Here is a 20,819-nt window from a genome sequence, read left to right as displayed (position 1 = left end):
TATTTCAAATAAATACTACTTTTTGACTATATTCATCATTAGCGACAAGGCTATAAAAATAGCATAGTAGTGACAAAAGCATCACAAAACCGTTTTGCGATTAGAACAAAATAATAATAATAATAAAGTTTCTACTGTACGAAAACGCCATTTTAAATATGCAGCTAAAATAATTAAAAATAAATCGTAGCATTTTACAAAAACGGGTATTACGAAACAATTTACACTCGAACTGTTTTCTATTTTAATATATTTTAAAATAAAAAATATATTTTAAAAAATATTAATGATTTCATTTCAATTAGGTATGGCTATCTCAGTACTTCATAAATATAGACTATAAACTGTCATAACAGAAAGAAATGACAATGTAATAAATATATAAGTAGTAATTATTTATTTTACATTTTAATATGAATTCGTATTACATTTGACTTTATTAGATCAAATCATGAGACTAATCTTAGATTATGGCTTAACAAATAATCCATAAATTAATGTTTTATAAAAGAAAAAAAAATATTTTTTTACATAATTTATTTGCAGATGACACTTGGTTTGATAATATGTTTTTCTAGTCGTCCAAAAGTCTCCAAATATGTATTATAATCATGAGCCCCCTTTAAACATGTAGCAGAACGTTCGTCTTCATTATGTAACTGGAAAATATTTTGGACAAAATAAATAAATAAATGACAATAATAACAACAACAAAAGCAAATAGAATAAAATAAATCAAATGTTTGTAAGAATAAATAAACATAATCTGTACAACAGAAATCATAAATACAACAGAAACTGATTTTAGACAATAAATTTATTTATTCCAATGTACAAAATCACTGATAAATGTTTCCAGGCTTTGTCATGAAGGCAGCACAGAATGCTTCATGGTCAGCCCCTCAAAAACCAGCATAATCTGAAAGCAGATCTTCACAATCGTTAGAATATACTGGGACTACGGTACTTTGAATATAATGAAACATTATGACAGCTCGATACAGCATGTATTTACAATACAATCATGTTTCAGCAGACGTCCTTGCGTGAAGGACATCAGACAACACATTCCTCCGTTACGCGTTTGTAAAACGACAGAATAAGAGCATCAGAAAGGCACAAACTGCAACATGGATTGCTGCTGGTGTTTTTTCTCCACTGTCAAACATCATACTATCAAGCTGAACATTTACACTGAGACCAAATGAAAACAACATGTCTTATAAAACAACACACGTCCATTTTTGTTTTCATTTTCATGATAGCAGAACAACAAAAATGTTTGTACATCAGAGTCGATAAAAAAAACAATAGGTTTAAAAAACGAAACGGCGACTCGTTCAAAAGTGACCAAATTCATAATTCAAGCATATGATTTGCTCTTTGGTTGTTTTCGACTGACCGAACAGTACGAGAATGCAAACACACCAGTTGTAGTAGTCTACTCTCAAATATTGCTTTTGACACTTTAGGGTAATTTTTAATAATAATAATAATACAAAATGTTTGGTATTCTCGCTCCAAACATGACTAATAAAACCTATAAAAATATGGATTGAATTATCCTATGTGTGCTTTATGCATGAGTGCAATGGGAATGTATTTACAGTGATTACCTCAGAGTAAAGAGTGCTTTCACTTATACATATATAGAAAAGAGAGTGTTTACACAGTCTTCATTAGCTGAAAAACAGACACATTTCTCCGTCTCGGACCACTTTGGTGGTTGCATATGCCTTATTGTGTGTCATTCTTATTCTGGTTAGATTCTAACCATCGAACGCAGTAATCTTACCTAAACAAAACTACTCAAGTGAGTATTGTACAGTACATCTATGCGTATATTTGCTCCATGAGGTGTTTTTGATTGGAGCCAGGGATGAAGAGGTACATAATCATAATTAATTGGATTCTGGTATACAAACAACAACACATGTTAATAACACCATTTTGTGCCAGATTGGGAGCGTATGTGATTTGCCCAGGAGCCCCTGCTGGTTTTAAGTGCATTCAGATAAAATCAGCCCGGTGCTAATGCATGTAAACTGTGCTGATGTTTTGGCCCATCTGTGCCAGTATATGAAGAGTCTGCACTTTAGCTGCATTCTTACTAATTCCTACTGTAGTCTTCGTCCCAAATGACACAACCACTGGATCACTGTGTCCACACTCTGGATCAGGGTGTCCATATTAAAGGAAGAGTTTTGTAGTTTTTGTTTGTTTAAACATGTGATTGTACTGTTGTAGATTCATATTTGGTCTATTTTCTGAGTTTAAAAATGTCTAGTGGTGTAACCATCAACTTATGTCTACACTATTTGCCTCTTTATTAATTTAATAATTTATTTTTACATATCAGTTGTAAAAATCATGTCATCATATGTGTATCATATATATATATATATATATATATATATATATATATATATATATATATATATATATATGATACACATATGATGACATGATTTTCTTTCTATATATATATATATATATATATATATATATATATATATATATATATATATATATATATATATACAGTGAGGTCAATAAGTATTTGATCACCCTGGGATTTTTCAATATCTCCTACTTAGAAATCATGGAGGGGTCTAGAATTTTCACCATAGGTGCATTTTCACTTTCAGAGACGGAATCTAAAAATAAAAATCCAGAAATCACGTTGTATGATTTTTTTAAACAATTTATTTATAAATTACTGTGTCAAATAAGTATTTGATCACTTGCTTTTCAGCCAGATTTCTTACCCTCAAATGCTTATTAACGTGATTTCTGGATTTTTATTTTTAGATTCCGTCTCTGAAAGTGAAAATGCACCTATGGTGAAAATTCTAGACCGCTCCATGATTTCTAAGTAGGAGATATTGAAAAATCAAAGGTTGGTCAAATACTTATTGACCTCATTGTATATATATATATATTTAATGCTGTTACATTTTATTTTCTGAAGAGATTAATTAAATGGTGGCAGACTAGAGTGATACGAGTCGGCTAACAATAGCCGTTTCCATCCATGTGTTTTTTAATATTTTTTTGGAAATCACATAAAAAAGAGGCCATTACATACACCAAGATGTGCATAAAACTGCACAAAATGGGGGATATAAAAATGATTAATTCAGAAATATTATTAAGGTTTTGAGGAAGTCACACCACATGACATTTTGCAACCTGAAATACTTTAATGTCTTTATCTACCATTTAATATTGTTTTAATTTCATGCCAAACAACATAATTCTTTAAAAATCGATATTTTTCTTTTATTATTGTGATAGAAACAAATACTGCCAGCTCTTACCGTCCTTTGAAGTATCTATACCTTTTCACAGACTGCGATGATGCATTTACAGAGTTTCATTTTTTAAAAGATACAGTTTAAACACTATACTTTGCATTGTAACTTTGTCTAATTAAATTAACACTGCTGCAAGGGTCTATCTAAGGCTGCATTTACAGTACACTACATGGTTCAAGTGACTCAATTTTCTCCCATGTGGTATAGATCAGATTCGGCCCTTGTACATGTAAGCAGGAAACAAAATCACATGGATTCCGATTAACTCGAATCAGATTCAGGCCTTGTTCATAAGTGGAAATGTATCTGATATGAACCGGATCTGTGCCCTTGTGTCATCATTGTAAGCAGGTAGATTGGATTTTCACCTGTAAATGCGAGTTGTGCGGCATTAAAAACCATAGCGAATGACGTCAACTCTGACGCTTTAATTTCAGAACAGACTTCAGCAGAGTCCCAAACCTTAAATCTCATACAGGAGGACTAAAAAAGCTTTTATATTGTCATGTAGCCCAAATATGTAAGCGAGAGAGCGAAATATTCTCCATGTAACCTATATAAACTAATATAAAACTATTGCGTACATCACAACATGACAAGATGATTAGACATTAAAATATGGAGCAATCACTCGCTTTATCAAATTTCTGAACAGAGAGGTCATGAACCTTTAAACGCAGCAACATGCAAAACTTGTCGCAAGAGCTTGCGTTTCCAGTCTGTTGCATTTGCAAGTGTATGAATGGAAGTCTGTAGGGTGAAAAGTGCTTCAAAAGTAATCTCCCCAGTGATATCATGATTAAACGAACTTTTATAATGAATGATAATCTCTAGTAACTACCCGGTAGTAACCAACAGTAAACAAGCCAAGCATAATAAGACACCTGATCAGTCGCATCCCTTTCCATTTGGCCTTTCTATCACTCATTTCTAATGCGAGAGTTCAAAATGCACATTAACACAGCCCAGCAGGCACAGGACATCAACATGACATCAGATAGACGTTGTACCTCAATGTCGTGGGGACATTGCATTTTGGGTGGAAATGAAAATCGGGTTGACGTCAGAACCCAATGTCAGACCAACGTCAGTGTTCAGCATCTGACAAAAGCTTGATCACTTTTCAATGCAACATAAAAACAACCAAATATGAACGTCTAATGATATTACAGATTGACGTTGTCTGGACGTTACCACTATGACGTCTATCAGATGTTGGATTTTGGTTGCCATACCTGACGAATAAATGTCAGTATTGGACGTCAATATGACGTTGGCTCGACGTTGGATTTTGGTCACTTTCCAACACAACCTAAAATCAACCAAAAATCAACGTCATTTGATGTCATTTTTGAACATCAAAAGAACGTGGTCCTTAGACATTGGCTTGACATTGAATTTTGGTCACCTAACATCACAACCTAAATCTAACCAAATATCAACGTCTTATGAAATTGTGTGCCTGCTGGGAGGGTTAATGGAAACCCACAGTATGACTTTAATCTTCAAACCACAAAATAGATCCATTAAGTAAACAAAATGGGAAACGGGACACCCATCGATGTTAACTGAAGTGTGTCATTTGGGACAAAGCCATGAGGAACACTGATTACTAATATGAGAAGTGCTATCATTGGTTTACCTCAGTTTCAACATGATAGTTTTGTGTGTGTGATTTCGTTCATTCATATTCCTTCTTTATGGTGGTGTTTGTTCTTGGTTGGCTGGTAGGTGGGTTTCTCTGGACCCTGAAGGCAGGAGTGGTGATGGTTTTCCCTGGGCGTCTGCATGATCAGAAGCTGCCCTGGACAAACGGGTGGCTGAGAAGCCCCTCGGCAGTGGGACGCAATTTCTCCTCCACAAAGATCTGCCTCAGGAAGTCTCTGCATGCGTCAGAAACTCCCTCGGGCAGGTTTGGCTTTGTCGGCTGAGTGGCGATCTTGAAAATGGCTGCCATTGCTTCATATTCAGCCCAAGGGGGCTTCTGAGTTAGCATTTCTACCACTGTGCATGCAACACTCCTAAGGAGACAGAGACAGGGACTGTTAGGTTACAAATGCATTATTTCAATTCAATTCATGTGTGAATTTTGGCAAGTTGCATTAATAAAGCGCTGAATGATCAGGACAAAATGAGCATTCAAACTGTGCTAAACTGACCTACATAAGACAATTAATAACCCTGGAATTGCGAGATTTGAATTCAAAAGTGAGAGAAATAAACTTTGATTAGAATTGTTAGAAAGCCTTTACTAAATTTAAAAGAATTTACACAAAAAAGGGATGAAATGAGACTGAATTTTAACATTCAATGTCAGAGCTGTGAAATTTTACTTTTACTTTTTTGTTTTGGAGTAGAAATAATGTTCCAAATTATGAAATTATTTAACGAAAATGTGCATGAAATACATTATTATTGAAACTCATTTTTAGATGCGCAACAAAAACACAACAGATTATGTGACTGAATAATGAATATCTGGACAAACCAACGGACCAATCACATAATGCTCAATGTTTTAGAAAACTGCCACATACATCGAAAGAATGAATAAAATTCAAATGTAATGCACATTTTTGTACATGTATTATGGACATAACGCATGCTTTTTGCAGATCAAACCTAAAACACTGTTTAATTACAGTATTATTGTCAGAATAGCATGAATAAATAGTCTTGTTTCTACATCTTCCTCTTCTTTTTAGTTAGTTGCATTGGGGTGTTTTCTTAAATATTGAGGTATTATATGAATTTTGTACTACTGTGGAGGATATTAGTTCTTTTTAGCATAACTACTGTGACCACTGTAGCATGTTTTAAAGACAAAAGATATGATCACTGATTTTAGGAAGGCTGCTAACACACAGGTGAGCACTTCCATTAAAAATCAGACTGTGGAAAGTGTGCAATCATACAAATATCTTGGCACAATTATTGATTCTAAACTTTCCTTTGATGAGTATTGTGCAGCAGTCTGTAAAAAAGGGCACCAGCGATTATTTTGTTTGAGAAAGCTAAATCATTTCCATATTGACAAACACATGATGATTTTATTTTACCATACTTTTCTTGAATCCGTTTTATCCTTTGCTTTGCTGTCATGGTTTGGGAATCTCTCTGTCAAGAATAAAAACTCACTAAATCAAATAGTTAAGTGGTCCAGTAAGCTGACTGGGGTGTCACTAGCTAATCTAGAGGCTGTGTACACCAGGCAGCTAAAGAGAATCACAAATTCAATTTTAAGTGACACTGCTCATCCCCTACACTCAGAATTTCAGCTCCTTCCTTCTGGTCGCAGGTTTCTAGTATTAAGCTGTAGAATGAAATGATACAAAAATAGTTTCCTACCAGCAGCCATTAGATATTTAAATAAGGCATAGACTAAAGCAGAGGTATTTCGGTGACCTGTATATTTTAGATCGTTTTAAACATTTATGGGGGGGGGGGTGGACACTTGAAGTGATTATTAATTTATACTTTTATAAGTGTTTTTATGTTTTATGTCCTAATGTTCATTTGTTGTTGTTACTGTGTGAGTTCCTTTGTGTGGCACTGTTGTGAGATGAGGACTCTTGACTGCAAACCAAATCTACCTTTGGGTATAAATAAAGTAACCTAACCTAACCTAACCAAACCTAAAAACAAATAATTTGGTACGTCAAGTAAAAATATAACATTTAAAATATGGTTTACCCTAAAATTAAAGTTATTATTTACTTAACCCAAAATTATTCCCAACCTATATTAATTATTTTTTTTAATATTGAATGCAAAAGAAAGTATTATTGGCCATAAATTGGGACTATAAATATAAGTCGTAAATAATGGTCGTGCCCAACAGAGCCTGGTTTCTCTCAAGGTTTTTTTCCCTTCACTTCGTCAATTGCTGAATTTTTAGTCTTTCTGAAATTTCAAAGCCAAGTTTTATCAACACAATGAATTTGTTTACTGACTTTGCAAAACTATTAATATGACTTTGAGCATTTGGCATTTAAACTTTTGGACATTCTGAGATGCAATTCCTTTATTATTCAGGTCAAAAAAAGTCATTCAGGTTCCCCAATGCAGCAAATTTAATATTCATATTAAACATGTTAGCGCAAAATTTTACAAGGAAGTCTACTTTCGTACTTTCGTACGTTTTTTTTACCAGGAACTTTCAACTTTCAAATTTCGTTCTTCTGAACACATTCAATATTGCTCCAAATTGAACATTTTAATTTGCAATGATAAATAAAAAGCATACAAGTGTTCAAAATGCTTCATCCCTCACCAAATATCTGCTTTGCGTCCGTATCCTTCTCCATTAATGACTTCAGGGCTCATCCAGTAGGGGGTGCCGGTGACCGACTTGATCCCAGTCCCAGACATGCAGATGGTCTGAATGCGCTTACTGGCCCCGAAATCTCCCAGCTTCACATTTCCAGAGGAGTCCCTTAGAATATTTGCGCCTGACAGGAAACACGTGCAGACTGAGTTACACCAACTGACATGTTTTTCTGACCAACATGACGACGACGTAAAACTATAAGCTGTCTACGGCTGACGGCGTTTGAGGTTTGAGACACGGCCGTTCTGCCCACACTTGATTTTTCCACTGCTTTAGTTGCGTTGCCTGTGAGATTTGTGCTTGTTTGAGTAGTGACTAATTCCTACCAGCCACAAGATTTCCACACCCTGGAAGTCTCGCTGTATTCTGAACGGAAAATTAAGACCAAACGAGTGGAAGGAGAGAGATGTTTTCCTTTCCGGCCCTCGATTTTTTTGTGGATATTTTCCAAGTGGATCTTCAGTTTGTTATGGGAATGAAACGTCCAGTTTAAATATCTGAATGTAACTTTATTAGATAAGAATTTTGCAAAGAAATCTTTCAGGAGCACTCAAATAATTACTTTTGCTGCTTGTTCAAACTAATGTACTTACTTAAAATGAGTTGAAGTTGTTTTTAGGACAACCTAATTGTTGTATGTTGAATCCACTTAAATTTGTGAAAATGACTAAGTGAACTTAATAGATTTGTGTTGGAACAACATGAAGGATTTGTGTGGAACCCAGCATTTTTCACAGTAAGGGTTACTCGAATGTTTCTAAAATGTTTCTCTCTATTCATTTAATTATATTGAGGAAATTTGGGAATATTCCTACAATATCAGTCAATCTGTAGTCATTTTGAATGTAAAAAAAGTGTATAATTAGAACTGTAAGAAATGTTAGGGATTTTTATAAGGAAACTGCCACATACATCTAAAGAATTAATACAATTCAAATGTAAAGCACATTTCTGTACATGTATTATGGACATAACGCATGTTTTTGCAGATCAAACCTAAAACACTGTTTATTTACAGTATTATTGTCAGAATAGCATGAATAAATAGTCTTGTTTCTACATCTTCCTCTTCTTTTTAGTTAGTTGCATTGGGGTGTTTTGATAAATGTTGAGTTATTATATGAATTTTGTACTACTGTGAAGGATATTAGTTCTTTTTAGCATAAAAACAAATAATTTGGTAAGTCAAGTAAAAATATAACATTTAAAATATGGTTTACCCTAAAATTAAAGTTATTATTTACTTAACCCTAAATTATTCCCAACCTTTATTATTATTATTTTTTATATTGAATGCAAAAGATGTAGTTTACCCCAAAATTAAACTGATCATTTACTTAACTTAAATATAAGCCTTTACTTTCACTTTAAGCTGAATACTAGTATCTTGAAAAATATCCAGTAAAATATTACTTACTGTCATCATGGCAAAGATAAAAGAAATCAGTTATTAGAAATGAGTTATTAAAACTCTTATTCTTAGAAATGTGTTGAAAAAAATCTTCTTTCCATTAACAGAAATTGGGGGAAAATATACAGCGGGCTACTAACTAAGGAGGGCTAATAATTCGGACTTCAACTCTATGTGTATATAATTTGCCAATGTTAAAGGTTCAAGACACCCTGGAGTACTTATTTTGAGATTTTAACAGATTTGTGCATGTTGAGCATCATTTAAGACAACGTTAGCATCTGTTGGCCTTTATTAACTGGATAATTTGGAGCTTTTGTCAGCTAATTTCATCTTCCGGGTTTAAAATCTTTTTAGTTTTATTGAAGAATGGTGGACTTTGAAGAATGGTGTCTTTAATAAGTTGAGTTTGTTACCTTTCAGACACATGGCGTATCAGTGCTGCATATGTTTAAAATCCTCCAGATTACCAGCAGGGTTAGTGGTTGGAATAGATAGGGAAAGAGACATGCTGTACTGCTATCCACTGTGTCTGCATTCAGACACGGGGATTTAGGAGGAGAGAACTCCTCCTCATTTAGTGTTTATAAAGACATCTTTATAATGATATAACAAATTGTGGTTATATATTTCATAAAATTACAAATAGCCTATCGTAGATGTCACAACATTAAGTTACTTACTGTTTATTTCTTTGCATTTTAACTTGTAAACTATAAAATCGTGGGTTTCCTCATATTTTGTATAGGGATTTTTTTTTATCTTGAGCTGGTGAGCCAACTGACAAAAGCCCTTCTGTCTCCCCTGCTCTGAGGGCCACGCCCACTCCTCCCTTTGCTCGCAGCGCTCCACGCCCATCATGAAGCATTTTTTGAAAAACTTCTGAGGTAGACTTGAACTGAAAAAGGGGGGTTTCATGACCCTTTAATGACACCCACTCTATTCCAGGCGCTGTGGAGCAAATGGCACTATCTGTCTTTCAGATTTACATCGCAAAGCACATCTACTGGAGGAGGAGATTTATGATTTCCGTGATTTACCTTTGATATCTCTGTGCACAATCATGTTGCTGTGTAAATAGTGAACTCCCTGTAGGATCTGCCGTGTGTATCTGCGGGTCACTTTCTCGGTGAGTGCTCCGTATGCCTTCAGCTGGTCTTTAATAGAGCCCTGCACACACACAGAACGCACTGATTTATCATACCATTCAATACATGTTATTAAATAGGAATGTCGACTGAATTCAGATACAGTATATAAACTATATATAAGTGTATTTCAAAAACAGAAAGGTGTATGTAAAATGTGTTTTTATTAGGAAACCTGAAAACAAGCTGTCAGCACATGCTTTGACAGGAAACATAAAAACAGGATTTAAAGCTGTTTACCAAAGGATACAGTGCAATGGAAAATTATTTGACCCCCTTCCTGATTTCAGATTTTTTGAAACTGTTCATACTGTATGCATGCAGTTAAATATGTTTTAGGTGCACATTATGATGCTGTGTAACTTATATTATGTAGCTTGTTTAGAGGTGTGCTGGGACTTTTCACCCTGATAGATGATGAAAATGATATCTATCTATATATATATATAGTCGTGGTGCTTATATAGTTTCAGCATTAATGTGCTGCGTTAAGGCGAGACTCTTATCGTGCAATTAAAAAAATATCGCCGTTAATCTATTCTCAAAGTTAGGTTGGGAGCTGGGTCTATTCTACGCAAGCTATGATGACTTTCACCTTGATAGTTTAGCAGGGATATATACCTGACCGGTGAGCTGTCTGACCGAAACAATGCCCTTCTGAATCAAATCAGCAGGATGCCCTTCTGGATCTTTCACTAAATTTGAAGACACTACTCACTATATTTATATGGACATCTGTAATCTAGTTATTTGCCTTAAAAGACAATAATATAATTAAGGTGTTTATGTGAAGTGCTTTCATGTAAGAGTTTCCTGTAATTTTGGGTGATTATAACTGAAGTTTTGCAATTTTCACATTCACTCATGAACATTTCATTCATGCCCCCGTGACAAACTGGGGTATTAGACGCAAATAAGAAGTAAGGGCTGGTGAGAGTGTTATGGAATTTAATAACGCACGTCAAATGGAAAGAAAAACCTTCTGCATGTGTGTGTGTTTGTGTGTGTGCGGTCCTTTACTGACAGCTTAAGGTCCTTTACTATGGCTTAAAGACCTACAGTACATGACGGTAATAGTTTGATTGCGGTGTTTACTTTAATAATAATATGCATACTCCACGTCTTAATTCCATTTCTGTTTAGTTCAGTTATGACTTTAGCCGGATTAAGGTAATCAAAAAAAAAAAAAAAAAAAAACGCTGTTTTGAGTTTATGTAGGCCTACAGTTTAAAATTCCTGCTTACCTGAATTAACAGTTAGTAAACACAAGTACATCTTATTGAACAATTTATTTTCATCACCAATTATCAGAGTACAACAGTTTCTCAAGCAGTTTGTGATGCATTTTGGAAACAGGAGATGAGCCCCTGGTCTAATGGCTATCTGGCTTGAGAAACCCGTTTAAAGACTTAATTTGAGTAATTATTCGGGTAGCACACATATTCTGAATGACTTAGGCTAGATTTACCTAGATTAAAAAATGTTATCTATGCCCACCTATAATACATATATATATATATATATATATATATATATATATAATTTTTTTTTTTTTTTACCTTTAACAGAAATACAAATAAATGAATTAAAGACAAAAATAGACTCTCAAAAAAGCTTTAGATTTTATTTTTAATTATTAGAATGTATTTTGTTTAGGTCATTGTTTTTAATATGACATCATTTATCTATCCATATTTAACATATTAGACAAACATCATACCCATGCGCAATTAATAATAAAATATGACTACATATTAAATGTTTTGTAACAGAAAATACATAAATCGTAAAAAAAAATATATATATATGTTTATAAAATACATTTATTCATCATTCTTATCAAACTATGACTTATTTGATAAACAATTTGATGACAATAAAAATTCTATTATTTATTCTATTATTATTATTTATTCTGTTATTATATTATATATTCTATAGTAGATCTGTTTTGATTTCATTAAATAAATGTAAATAAATACTAATATTTTAGATGATTATTGCTGAAAAACTGTGTGTTTGGCAGGAAGTCACACTCAATTGTGTTTACAAAACTGGAACTGGAAGTATAGAGTTCGTCAGAACACTGAACTGTTTTTAACTTTCTGGAAAAACAGATCGTAGTGCCAAGCGTTCCTCACATGTGTCTGCATTTCTTTGAAACACTGGCCCAAACAAAAAGTTCATATTTCCTCCGCTTTCCTGTTTACAGCCCTCGTCGAAGAAACAATGTCTCCTCAAGGACAACACCGCGAAACACCTGTGACGCAAACTACAATGAGACAAACTGCAGCGCCTTCCTAGCAACACAAATCCCTTCAAACTGTCCTTTTCAATGCATTAAATCAAAGCACATGTAATCCTACTGTAATTCACCCTGATCCTTCATTATGCAACATATTTCTAGCCTCATGCAACCCTGTTGCCACTGATTCAACTCTTTGTCTGTTTCTAGTTTAGCTTATTCCATGCACAATAATAATAAAACCAGTAAAAAAATTCAAACTTTATATTAAAGTAACCATAAGCATGTACTTACATTTAATTTAATCATTTGGTAAAATGCACTTTATTGTCTCCATGCATGTTTTTTCAGTTGACATATTTCAAAAATACCTGTGCATAATTACATCTGTAATTAATTAGTTATTATTACACTGTTAAACCATGCCTTACACCCTAACCCACCCCTAAACCTGTACCAAACCTTCTCTGTATCTCCTCCCAGTAGCACCATTTAGTGTTCTGCAATATGAACACAATAAATACACTATTTTTTGACATAAAAAAAATATAAAGACCAATTATTATAAAGTTGGACCAAAAAAAAGTACAATCTACATTCTCTGCAGGTACAGGTAGAAAACCCAAAAGGCTTATTCAGATGAATAAAGAAAACTATTAAATAAAAAAAGAGCTACATTACATATACAAGTAAGGAATATTTGATTGCGGACTATTAATTTATTAGTGAATAATGCACGTAAGTGTTTTTACAGCTTTTTGTCCACTAGTTTCTTATTCACTGCCTATTTTTCCATTTGATGCTTGTTGGCTATGAAATAACTGATATTAGTAATAATAATTCAATATAGGGATATGCATCAGTAAAGGCTTGTGCACACCACAATGACTTTCGTTCACATTTATCAGATTTAAAACCTCATCAACGTGCAAAAGCATAATTTAAATAAGGACATGCCCCACTAAAAACTGGCTGACCAATGAAATTGCCACTTTTGCTGCCAACAGCTGCTGCAGGTACGGTAAACATAACTTGGTGGCGCTCAAAAGCACAAAATGCTGTAGACGAACACACATTCCTAATGGCGAAGAAGATTGAATTATTGGTGTCTGAACACAAAAAGCTGTACGATAAACGCAACAGCGACTACAAAAATGTAGGCTAGAGAGGAGCACTAGGAAGTATTCAGGAGTACTCTACAATACTGTGTGAATGGTTTTTACACAGAAAAACAACAAAGGTGCTCAGCGCCACCTTGTGCATTTGTGAATTTGTATGTTTACTTTGCTCATGGGGTGAAAATCGATCGGTTAATGCTTTACCTGTCAACATTGCGATGTAATACGCCCTGACGCCCTCCCACACAAAAAACAAAACAAAAAAATGCAAACCTACCCAGAAGAACAACCTAAATGACCCCAAACTCCTTAATCTGTTAATTCAGATCAGTTTAATTGTATATAAGCCTAGTTGAAACTGTTACAAACATGGAGAGGAAATTAGCTTCAAATGATGACATACATAACAGACACAAGACTATATTGAAAATAAAATAAAAGGTTTAGCCTATTAAAATCAATGGCCTATACAGAAATGAAATCAAGTTATAAAATCACTTTATTCACTGTATTTAAATATTGATAAATAGTTATTTAGTGAAGAGCAGCGAATTTCTCTTTTTGATCCACTGTTTTGTTTGATAACAGAGGTGTCACTTTAAGAATCCACAGATCTATAATAGAAGCATTCGATTACTTTCATAACGAATTGTGCTTATTTAAGACAAAACTATTTGTGTTTAAAATAAAACAGGCCAGGACGGACATGTTTACATATTATTATGCTGCCAAACACACATTTTTAATTTCCATAGCTTCGGAGAATCCAAAAAGGTCCACATATTGATAATTAATGTTATGTTATCTGTTTTAACATGAATGTATGATTACATTGTCTTTTGTCACAGTTGTGAAATAGTTTGACAACAAGCAGGAAATGTTCATGGGCTAATGACATCACCACACTGAAATTGTCTATATTGCAAGTATATAACGGAAGTGGCTTTAAATTTCAATTTGCTTTGACCTGAAAATTGATAAACGTGAAAATGGCAATGCTTTTTTACTGTGATTTTTGAACATATTGCAGTAAATTATGTCTTAAATAGAGTGAGCGATGCTAAAAGTTAAAACATTTTCTTTATGAATATGGAAGTTGTTTAATTTATTAAAGCTTTTTTTTCTTTTGTTGTGAGATCATGTGATCCATAGGTGTATAAAAGAGCAGCATGCTGTGATCAATATTGTCTGATAAAGAGCCGGTGTGTTCGAAATGCCACACGCTTTATGAGAACTTTTTTTTAAGTTAGATGTATATTTTTGGAGCTTTGGTGTTGCCGCCTTTATGAATGAAGAAGAAGCTGATCTGGGAACAGTGTCTTTATCACTACGGAGAGCATCCTTCAGTCAGCATTGATACATGACTGGACTGATTTAGAGATTGCACGGGAAGGTTGACAGTCGATGCACAGCTTTAATGGAAATTACGTGAATGTGGACGTTTTAATATTAATTTCAATGTTTAAGTCGAAATAAAGCAAAAGCAGAACTCTCTTGAACAGCTTTTGCAATTATATCAAATTTAAGATGAGCTCTTTAATGCTACTTTTACTTTTCATAGAAAGATTGAAAATACGAGAGAAATACTGGAAAATACTTAAAGGGGTGGTCCAGAGTTTATTTTTAAGGCTTGGTTGTGTTTTTAAGATGCAAAGCAATGTGTGCTCATGCTTTACTTGTAGAAAATCACGTTATATATATACTTTGATTATAGCTACTCAGCTAACATGAAAACTAGCTCCTCCGAACACCTGCCCTCAAAAGGCTCTGATTGGTCAGCTAACATAATGTGCTGTGATTCACGGATGTGCTTCAAGTTGAAGCAGCTGAACCTTATGCCTGCTCTCTAAAATAAAATCTGACAAGGGTCTTTCATATATATTCGGGTGAGTTCGCTATTTGAGACGCAGAACGCAGGGAAAACAGCTGCATAGAGAGACACTGCCGCGCTGCTGAAGATTGTATGTGTTTACAGCGGTTTGACGAATAAATATGAATTCGTAGCTAGATTGTTAGCGGTGCCAAACAGCATTTCCTGTTGTTTATATCCTCGTTACAAAATACCGTAAACGCTAGACACTGTGCATGTAATAGATCAATTTTAACACATAAAAATACTTACAGCTTGTGGCTCACAATCCACAGCTTCTTCTATTATGGTTGGAGCTGCTCCTTCTTTTAGTTTTTAGCCGAATCCAGCACTGAACTGGGAGAGATTCTGGAAGCTCTCCTTTGTCAAATACTAGCTATATCTATTTTATAATTTTCTGGAACATAATTGAAATTAAATTGTAAGCACTTCTCTCTTTGCGTTGTGTCTTTTGGAAGCCCAAATACAGAAACAGAAGAAGCTCTGTGGAAATAGCAGCATTTGGACAGCATTTTAGCTTTTTCTGCTATAACATTACAGCGCCTCTGGCCACGCCCCTTCACTGCACATGCTATATGTGCGTAATCTGAAGGGTTTGTGATCTCACTAACTCGGATGTATTTTTTTGTAGTCCCCACTCCTTTAAATGGGATGATGGCAGAATAGTATGGTAAAATACAAGAAAATCCCTGCAAAAACAGGAGAGTTGACAGGTATGGTTAATGCCATAGAATATCTCTAAAAAAACCTGACGATAAGCATGAGCGAAAATCGTCCCGGTGTGCTTAATGTGGTCAAGACTTGCCTGGAACTTCTTTAGCTGTGCATTTATCTGAACGCAACTGCACATCTTAGAATGCCCCGTTCAGCAGCCTTGTAGTATGAATAAAAGTAAATAACTATGAACCAACAATCATGTATGTTTTTTTCTTGTGCTGTTTTGAGGACACACAGCAGTGCCCAGCAGAGATGCATGTGTCTGCCAGGGACTTTAGTGAAACATTGGCCTGTACCAGACACTACATATTAAACTGAGCTGATGGATGGGACAGAGCCCGTCTGATGCTCATTAAGGCCTCCATTTGTGGAGAAAATGAACTCGTAAAGCCATGCGGTTGTGCTGACACAGAACACTGTGGATACATTCGCAAGCCAGTGACATTTTAAAGTGGGTTTGTCATTTATTTGGAAAGCGCAGATTCATTGTTAGTTTAACAATGTTGTATTTGAAACGCAAGGAGGCACTGAGAATGTACTTTATTCCCACATGCAAGCTGTGGTTTGCGCTAAAGAAAATAAGACTCAGTTCTTATGTTCTTGATTCAGAAGCTACTTAGATTTTAATTTCAATTAGTTTGAATCAGATTGATTTCTCGTTTGAGATTGTAAATTGAACACATGTAAGAAACAAATTCTGTTTTTGATAGTACCCAAAAATGGTCACACTATACATATTTTGAATCACTATAAAAAGAACTGATTCATAACAGTCCATTCTGAATTGCCCTGTTTGCAACCCTGTAGTGTTTCATTGTTGAATTAATTGATTGCCATTGATTGAGTGACAGCTGCGTGCTTTGTTTCTTAATGAATCTACCTTTTGAATGAATCACTTGAATTAATGATTCAATGAATGTGTCGCCAGCAGCCAGAAATTTCAGTGCAATTTTTGAATTCCTACAATAAACAGCACAAACACAACCAATTCTTTAGGAAGAATACATACCCCGGGCATGAATTCCACAAAAATAGACAGCTTTTTCTGCACAGGATCCCGCATGCAGCCGTAGTACTGCACTATACGCTCGTGACGCAGATTCTTCAAGAGCTGGATCTCACACTCCAGCGCATTCACCTCCTGCACACAAAGACAAAAGTCAAGAACAGAGCATTTCTTCAATACATAAATCCTGTCATATCAGACTCACCTTGCTGGTCTCCTGACACTCCGGGTCAAAGGGCACCTGTTTGGCCGCCAGCTCGCGCCCCGTATCGACATCATAGCAGAGATACACCACCCCGAAAGCTCCTCGACCTAGCAGCTTCCCCTGACGCCAGTTTACCGGGGCTCTCGGTGCTGAGGGTAAAGAAGAATCAAACCACGGTAATGTTAGCACGACCGCAGACTGCAACTCTAACCAGGCTCAATCACACACACAGACTGGCTGACGACACAGAGTCAAACCACAACTGTATTTACAACTCACTACAGATTTACACGTTCATATTTATATGCAGCTGCTCCCCTCCTCGGCAATAAACTATGATTTAAATGAACACTGAGGATGATGGTGAGCTATTGGTTAAATATCACACAACTGAGTACTACATACTCAAATCATTTTGGACATGTTAATGTATAATCTAATGCTTGGAAGCTCTCTTTTTTACGACATCTCCAGAATGACTCTCTTCATATTTTTGCTATTGTTCTATAAACAAGCTGTATGGATCTAATTATAGACAGGTCTGGATGCAGTTAAAACTACACCCCAAATACTCAGCAGACAAGATTTACGCATCTCTCAGGCGCTTTTCCCACTTCTTGCATGACGGACACATTTGCGTCAGCATTTACGATAATCTTAATCAGCTTATTGCTGCTGTAATGATATTTGACATGAAGCTATTGGGATAGTTTATAGTTTATGGAGGTTTTAGGGGGAGAAAACCCGCAGGCAGACAGCGGAGACGAGCATCCATGTGCATAAGTCAAATTTAGGCGCCTGTCTTGGATTCTTCAGAGGAAATGGAGTTGATTAAAGAACATGTTTGCAGAATGCAGAGCTCAAACACAGACACACCATCCAGATACAGCATCTCTAATAGAGACGGTCAACATGAACAACATATAGTTTCATGAGGAGTTATTTCATTTGTATAAAAATATATATACAAGTCTAGATTTTACTTACAGCTAATTGGAAGTTCTCAGTTTAATCTAATGAATGTGTATTTCTTTTATGATGTCCACTTTGCTTTCATATACTTATATTTAACAATTATACAGGGCAGTGTTTAGATGGATTTAAACTGGAAACTCATTAAATGAAATGAGTCTTTTGTTTTGAGAATCAGACTATATTGCTGAACTGTACGCTTTGAATTAATCAAAAAGGACTGATTCATTATAGTCACTTGCATGTGAGCTGGACTATGCTGTAAGCTTTTGGTTCATAACAAAATTCGTATTCATTAGAATCACTTGTGAAACACGCAACACAGCTCACCCTGCATGCTTATTCATTTGATTCACTAAAAATCCTTTAGTCTCTTGATTGTGAATCAGATAACGCTGTTCACACTGTAAGCTTTTGAATCACTACAAAAACAGATCCATTAGAGTCACTTGCTTGTGAATCAGATTCCACTGGTCACACTGTAAGCTTTTGATTCACTACAAAAACAGATCCATTAGAGTCACTTGCTTGTGAATCAGATTCCACTGCTCACACTGTAAGCTTTTGATTCACTACAAAAACAGATCCATTAGAGTCACTTGCTTGTGAATCAGATTCCACTGCTCACACTGTAAGCTTTTGATTCACTACAAAAACAGATCCATTAGAGTCACTTGCTTGTGAATCAGATTCCACTGCTCACACTGTAAGCTTTTGATTCACTACAAAAACAGATCCATTAGAGTCACTTGCTTGTGAATCAGATTCCACTGCTCACACTGTAAGCTTTTGATTCACTACAAAAACAGATCCATTAGAGTCACTTGCTTGTAAATCAGATTCCACTGCTCATACTTCAAGCTTTTGATTCACTACAAAAACAGATCCATTAGAGTCACTTGCTTGTGAATCAGACTCCACTGCTCACACAGTAAACTTTTGATTCACTACAAAAACAGATCCATTAGAGTCACTTGCTTGTGAATCAGAATCACTGCATGCTTGCACTTTGGATTAACTAAAATATTATCCATTAGAGTCACTTGCTTGTGAACCCGATTACAAGTTTTTGATTCACTCCAAAAAAGAGATGCATTAGAGTCACTTGCTTATGAATCAGTTTCCACTGCTCACACAGTAACTTTTTTATTCACTCCAAAAAAGAGATCTATTAGGGTCACTTGCTTGTGAATCGGATTTCACTGCTCACACTGTAAGCATTTGATTCACTAAAAAAAACTGATTCATCCGAATCACTGCTCACACTGCATGCTTACGATTCATCCGAATCACTACTCACATTGCATGCTTACACTTTAGAGTAACTAAATATATAATCCATTAGTCAGTTGCTTGTGAATCAGATTACATTGTTCACACAGTAAATTTCAGATTCACTACAAAAAAAAAAAACAGATGAATTAGAGTCACTTGCTTATGAATCAGATCCCACTGCTCAAACAGTAAACTTTTGATTCACTACAAAAAACAGATGCATTAGAGTCACTTGCTTATGAATCAGATCCCACTGTTCACACAGTAAACTTTTGATTCACTACAAAAAACAGATGCATTAGAGTCACTTGCTTATGAATCAGATCCCACTGTTCACATAGTAAACTTTTGATTCACTACAAAAACAGATGCATTAGAGTCACTTGCTAATGAATCAGTTCCACTGCTGACACAGTAAGCTTTTGATTATTAAAAAAAACCTGCCATATTACAGTCATTTTCTTCTCTCGTGAAACCAACTACAATGCTCAATAGACGCTTTTGAGTCACTAAAACTGATTGAGTAGAGTCACTTACTTTAGAATTAGTCTACATTGGTCACACTATATACAAGTGATTTTCATAAGAAACACAAAAACCTTAAAAAACCTTATCTGTAGTCATGTGTGAATGTGAATTATGTGGTCTCTGTTCTAATGTGTGTGTGTGTGTGTTCTTACATTTAGGAGTGCTGAGCTGACAGTTCTTCTCATTCCAGCTGATGGAGTGCACATCTCCGCTGTACAGTAATGTGCTTTCTCCATTGTAGCTGCGCGTGCGGCTGGACGGCACCAGCTGAAACAGATTCTCCTGAGGCATGAAGCTTCGAGGAAATGTCCTCCGACCTGAACAAACACAAACACACACAAATCAAAATACAACCACCAATAAGCTTCCATCTGGTGACTGGATTTTGAGTTTTTAAGAGTTTGGTAAAAGTGAGACACAACACACTCCTGTCAGTTTTAAGATTTCAGACTTTGAGTATTTTTTTCAGTCTAACTTCAATAAAACATGCAAAATACACGAATAAATTTGAACAGTTTCTTTTGTCCTGCTTTATCAATTTGCGTGAATTTTAATTACAATACATATTTTTTTAAATACTTTCATAAAACATTTCCTGCACTAAGAACAGCAACTAAGCTAATTAATATAGATTTTTTTTTATGTATTTATTAATAAATACATTTATTTTTTAAATT

General features: G+C 35.0%; 1 protein-coding gene across 1 annotated transcript in view; it reads right to left on the bottom strand.

The window, feature by feature from the left end:
• Positions 1-3,504: 3,504 nt before the first annotated feature.
• Positions 3,505-20,819, bottom strand: part of map3k22 (mitogen-activated protein kinase kinase kinase 22) — an 81,367-nt gene continuing 64,052 nt past the window's right edge. Inside the window, exons 12-17 of the mRNA XM_056450719.1 lie at positions 20,295-20,459; positions 17,368-17,516; positions 17,166-17,297; positions 10,099-10,228; positions 7,591-7,768; positions 3,505-5,338 (exon numbers count right to left, since the gene is read on the bottom strand). Of these exons, the coding sequence (XP_056306694.1) occupies positions 5,110-5,338; positions 7,591-7,768; positions 10,099-10,228; positions 17,166-17,297; positions 17,368-17,516; positions 20,295-20,459 (983 nt within the window). The 3' untranslated portion in view covers positions 3,505-5,109. The remainder of the gene's footprint in view (positions 5,339-7,590; positions 7,769-10,098; positions 10,229-17,165; positions 17,298-17,367; positions 17,517-20,294; positions 20,460-20,819) is intronic.

This window comes from Danio aesculapii, chromosome 24 (assembly GCF_903798145.1).
Source record: "Danio aesculapii chromosome 24, fDanAes4.1, whole genome shotgun sequence".
In the NCBI taxonomy this organism is placed as follows: Eukaryota; Metazoa; Chordata; class Actinopteri; order Cypriniformes; family Danionidae; genus Danio; species Danio aesculapii.
This window is presented reverse-complemented; position numbering and strand designations above follow the sequence as displayed.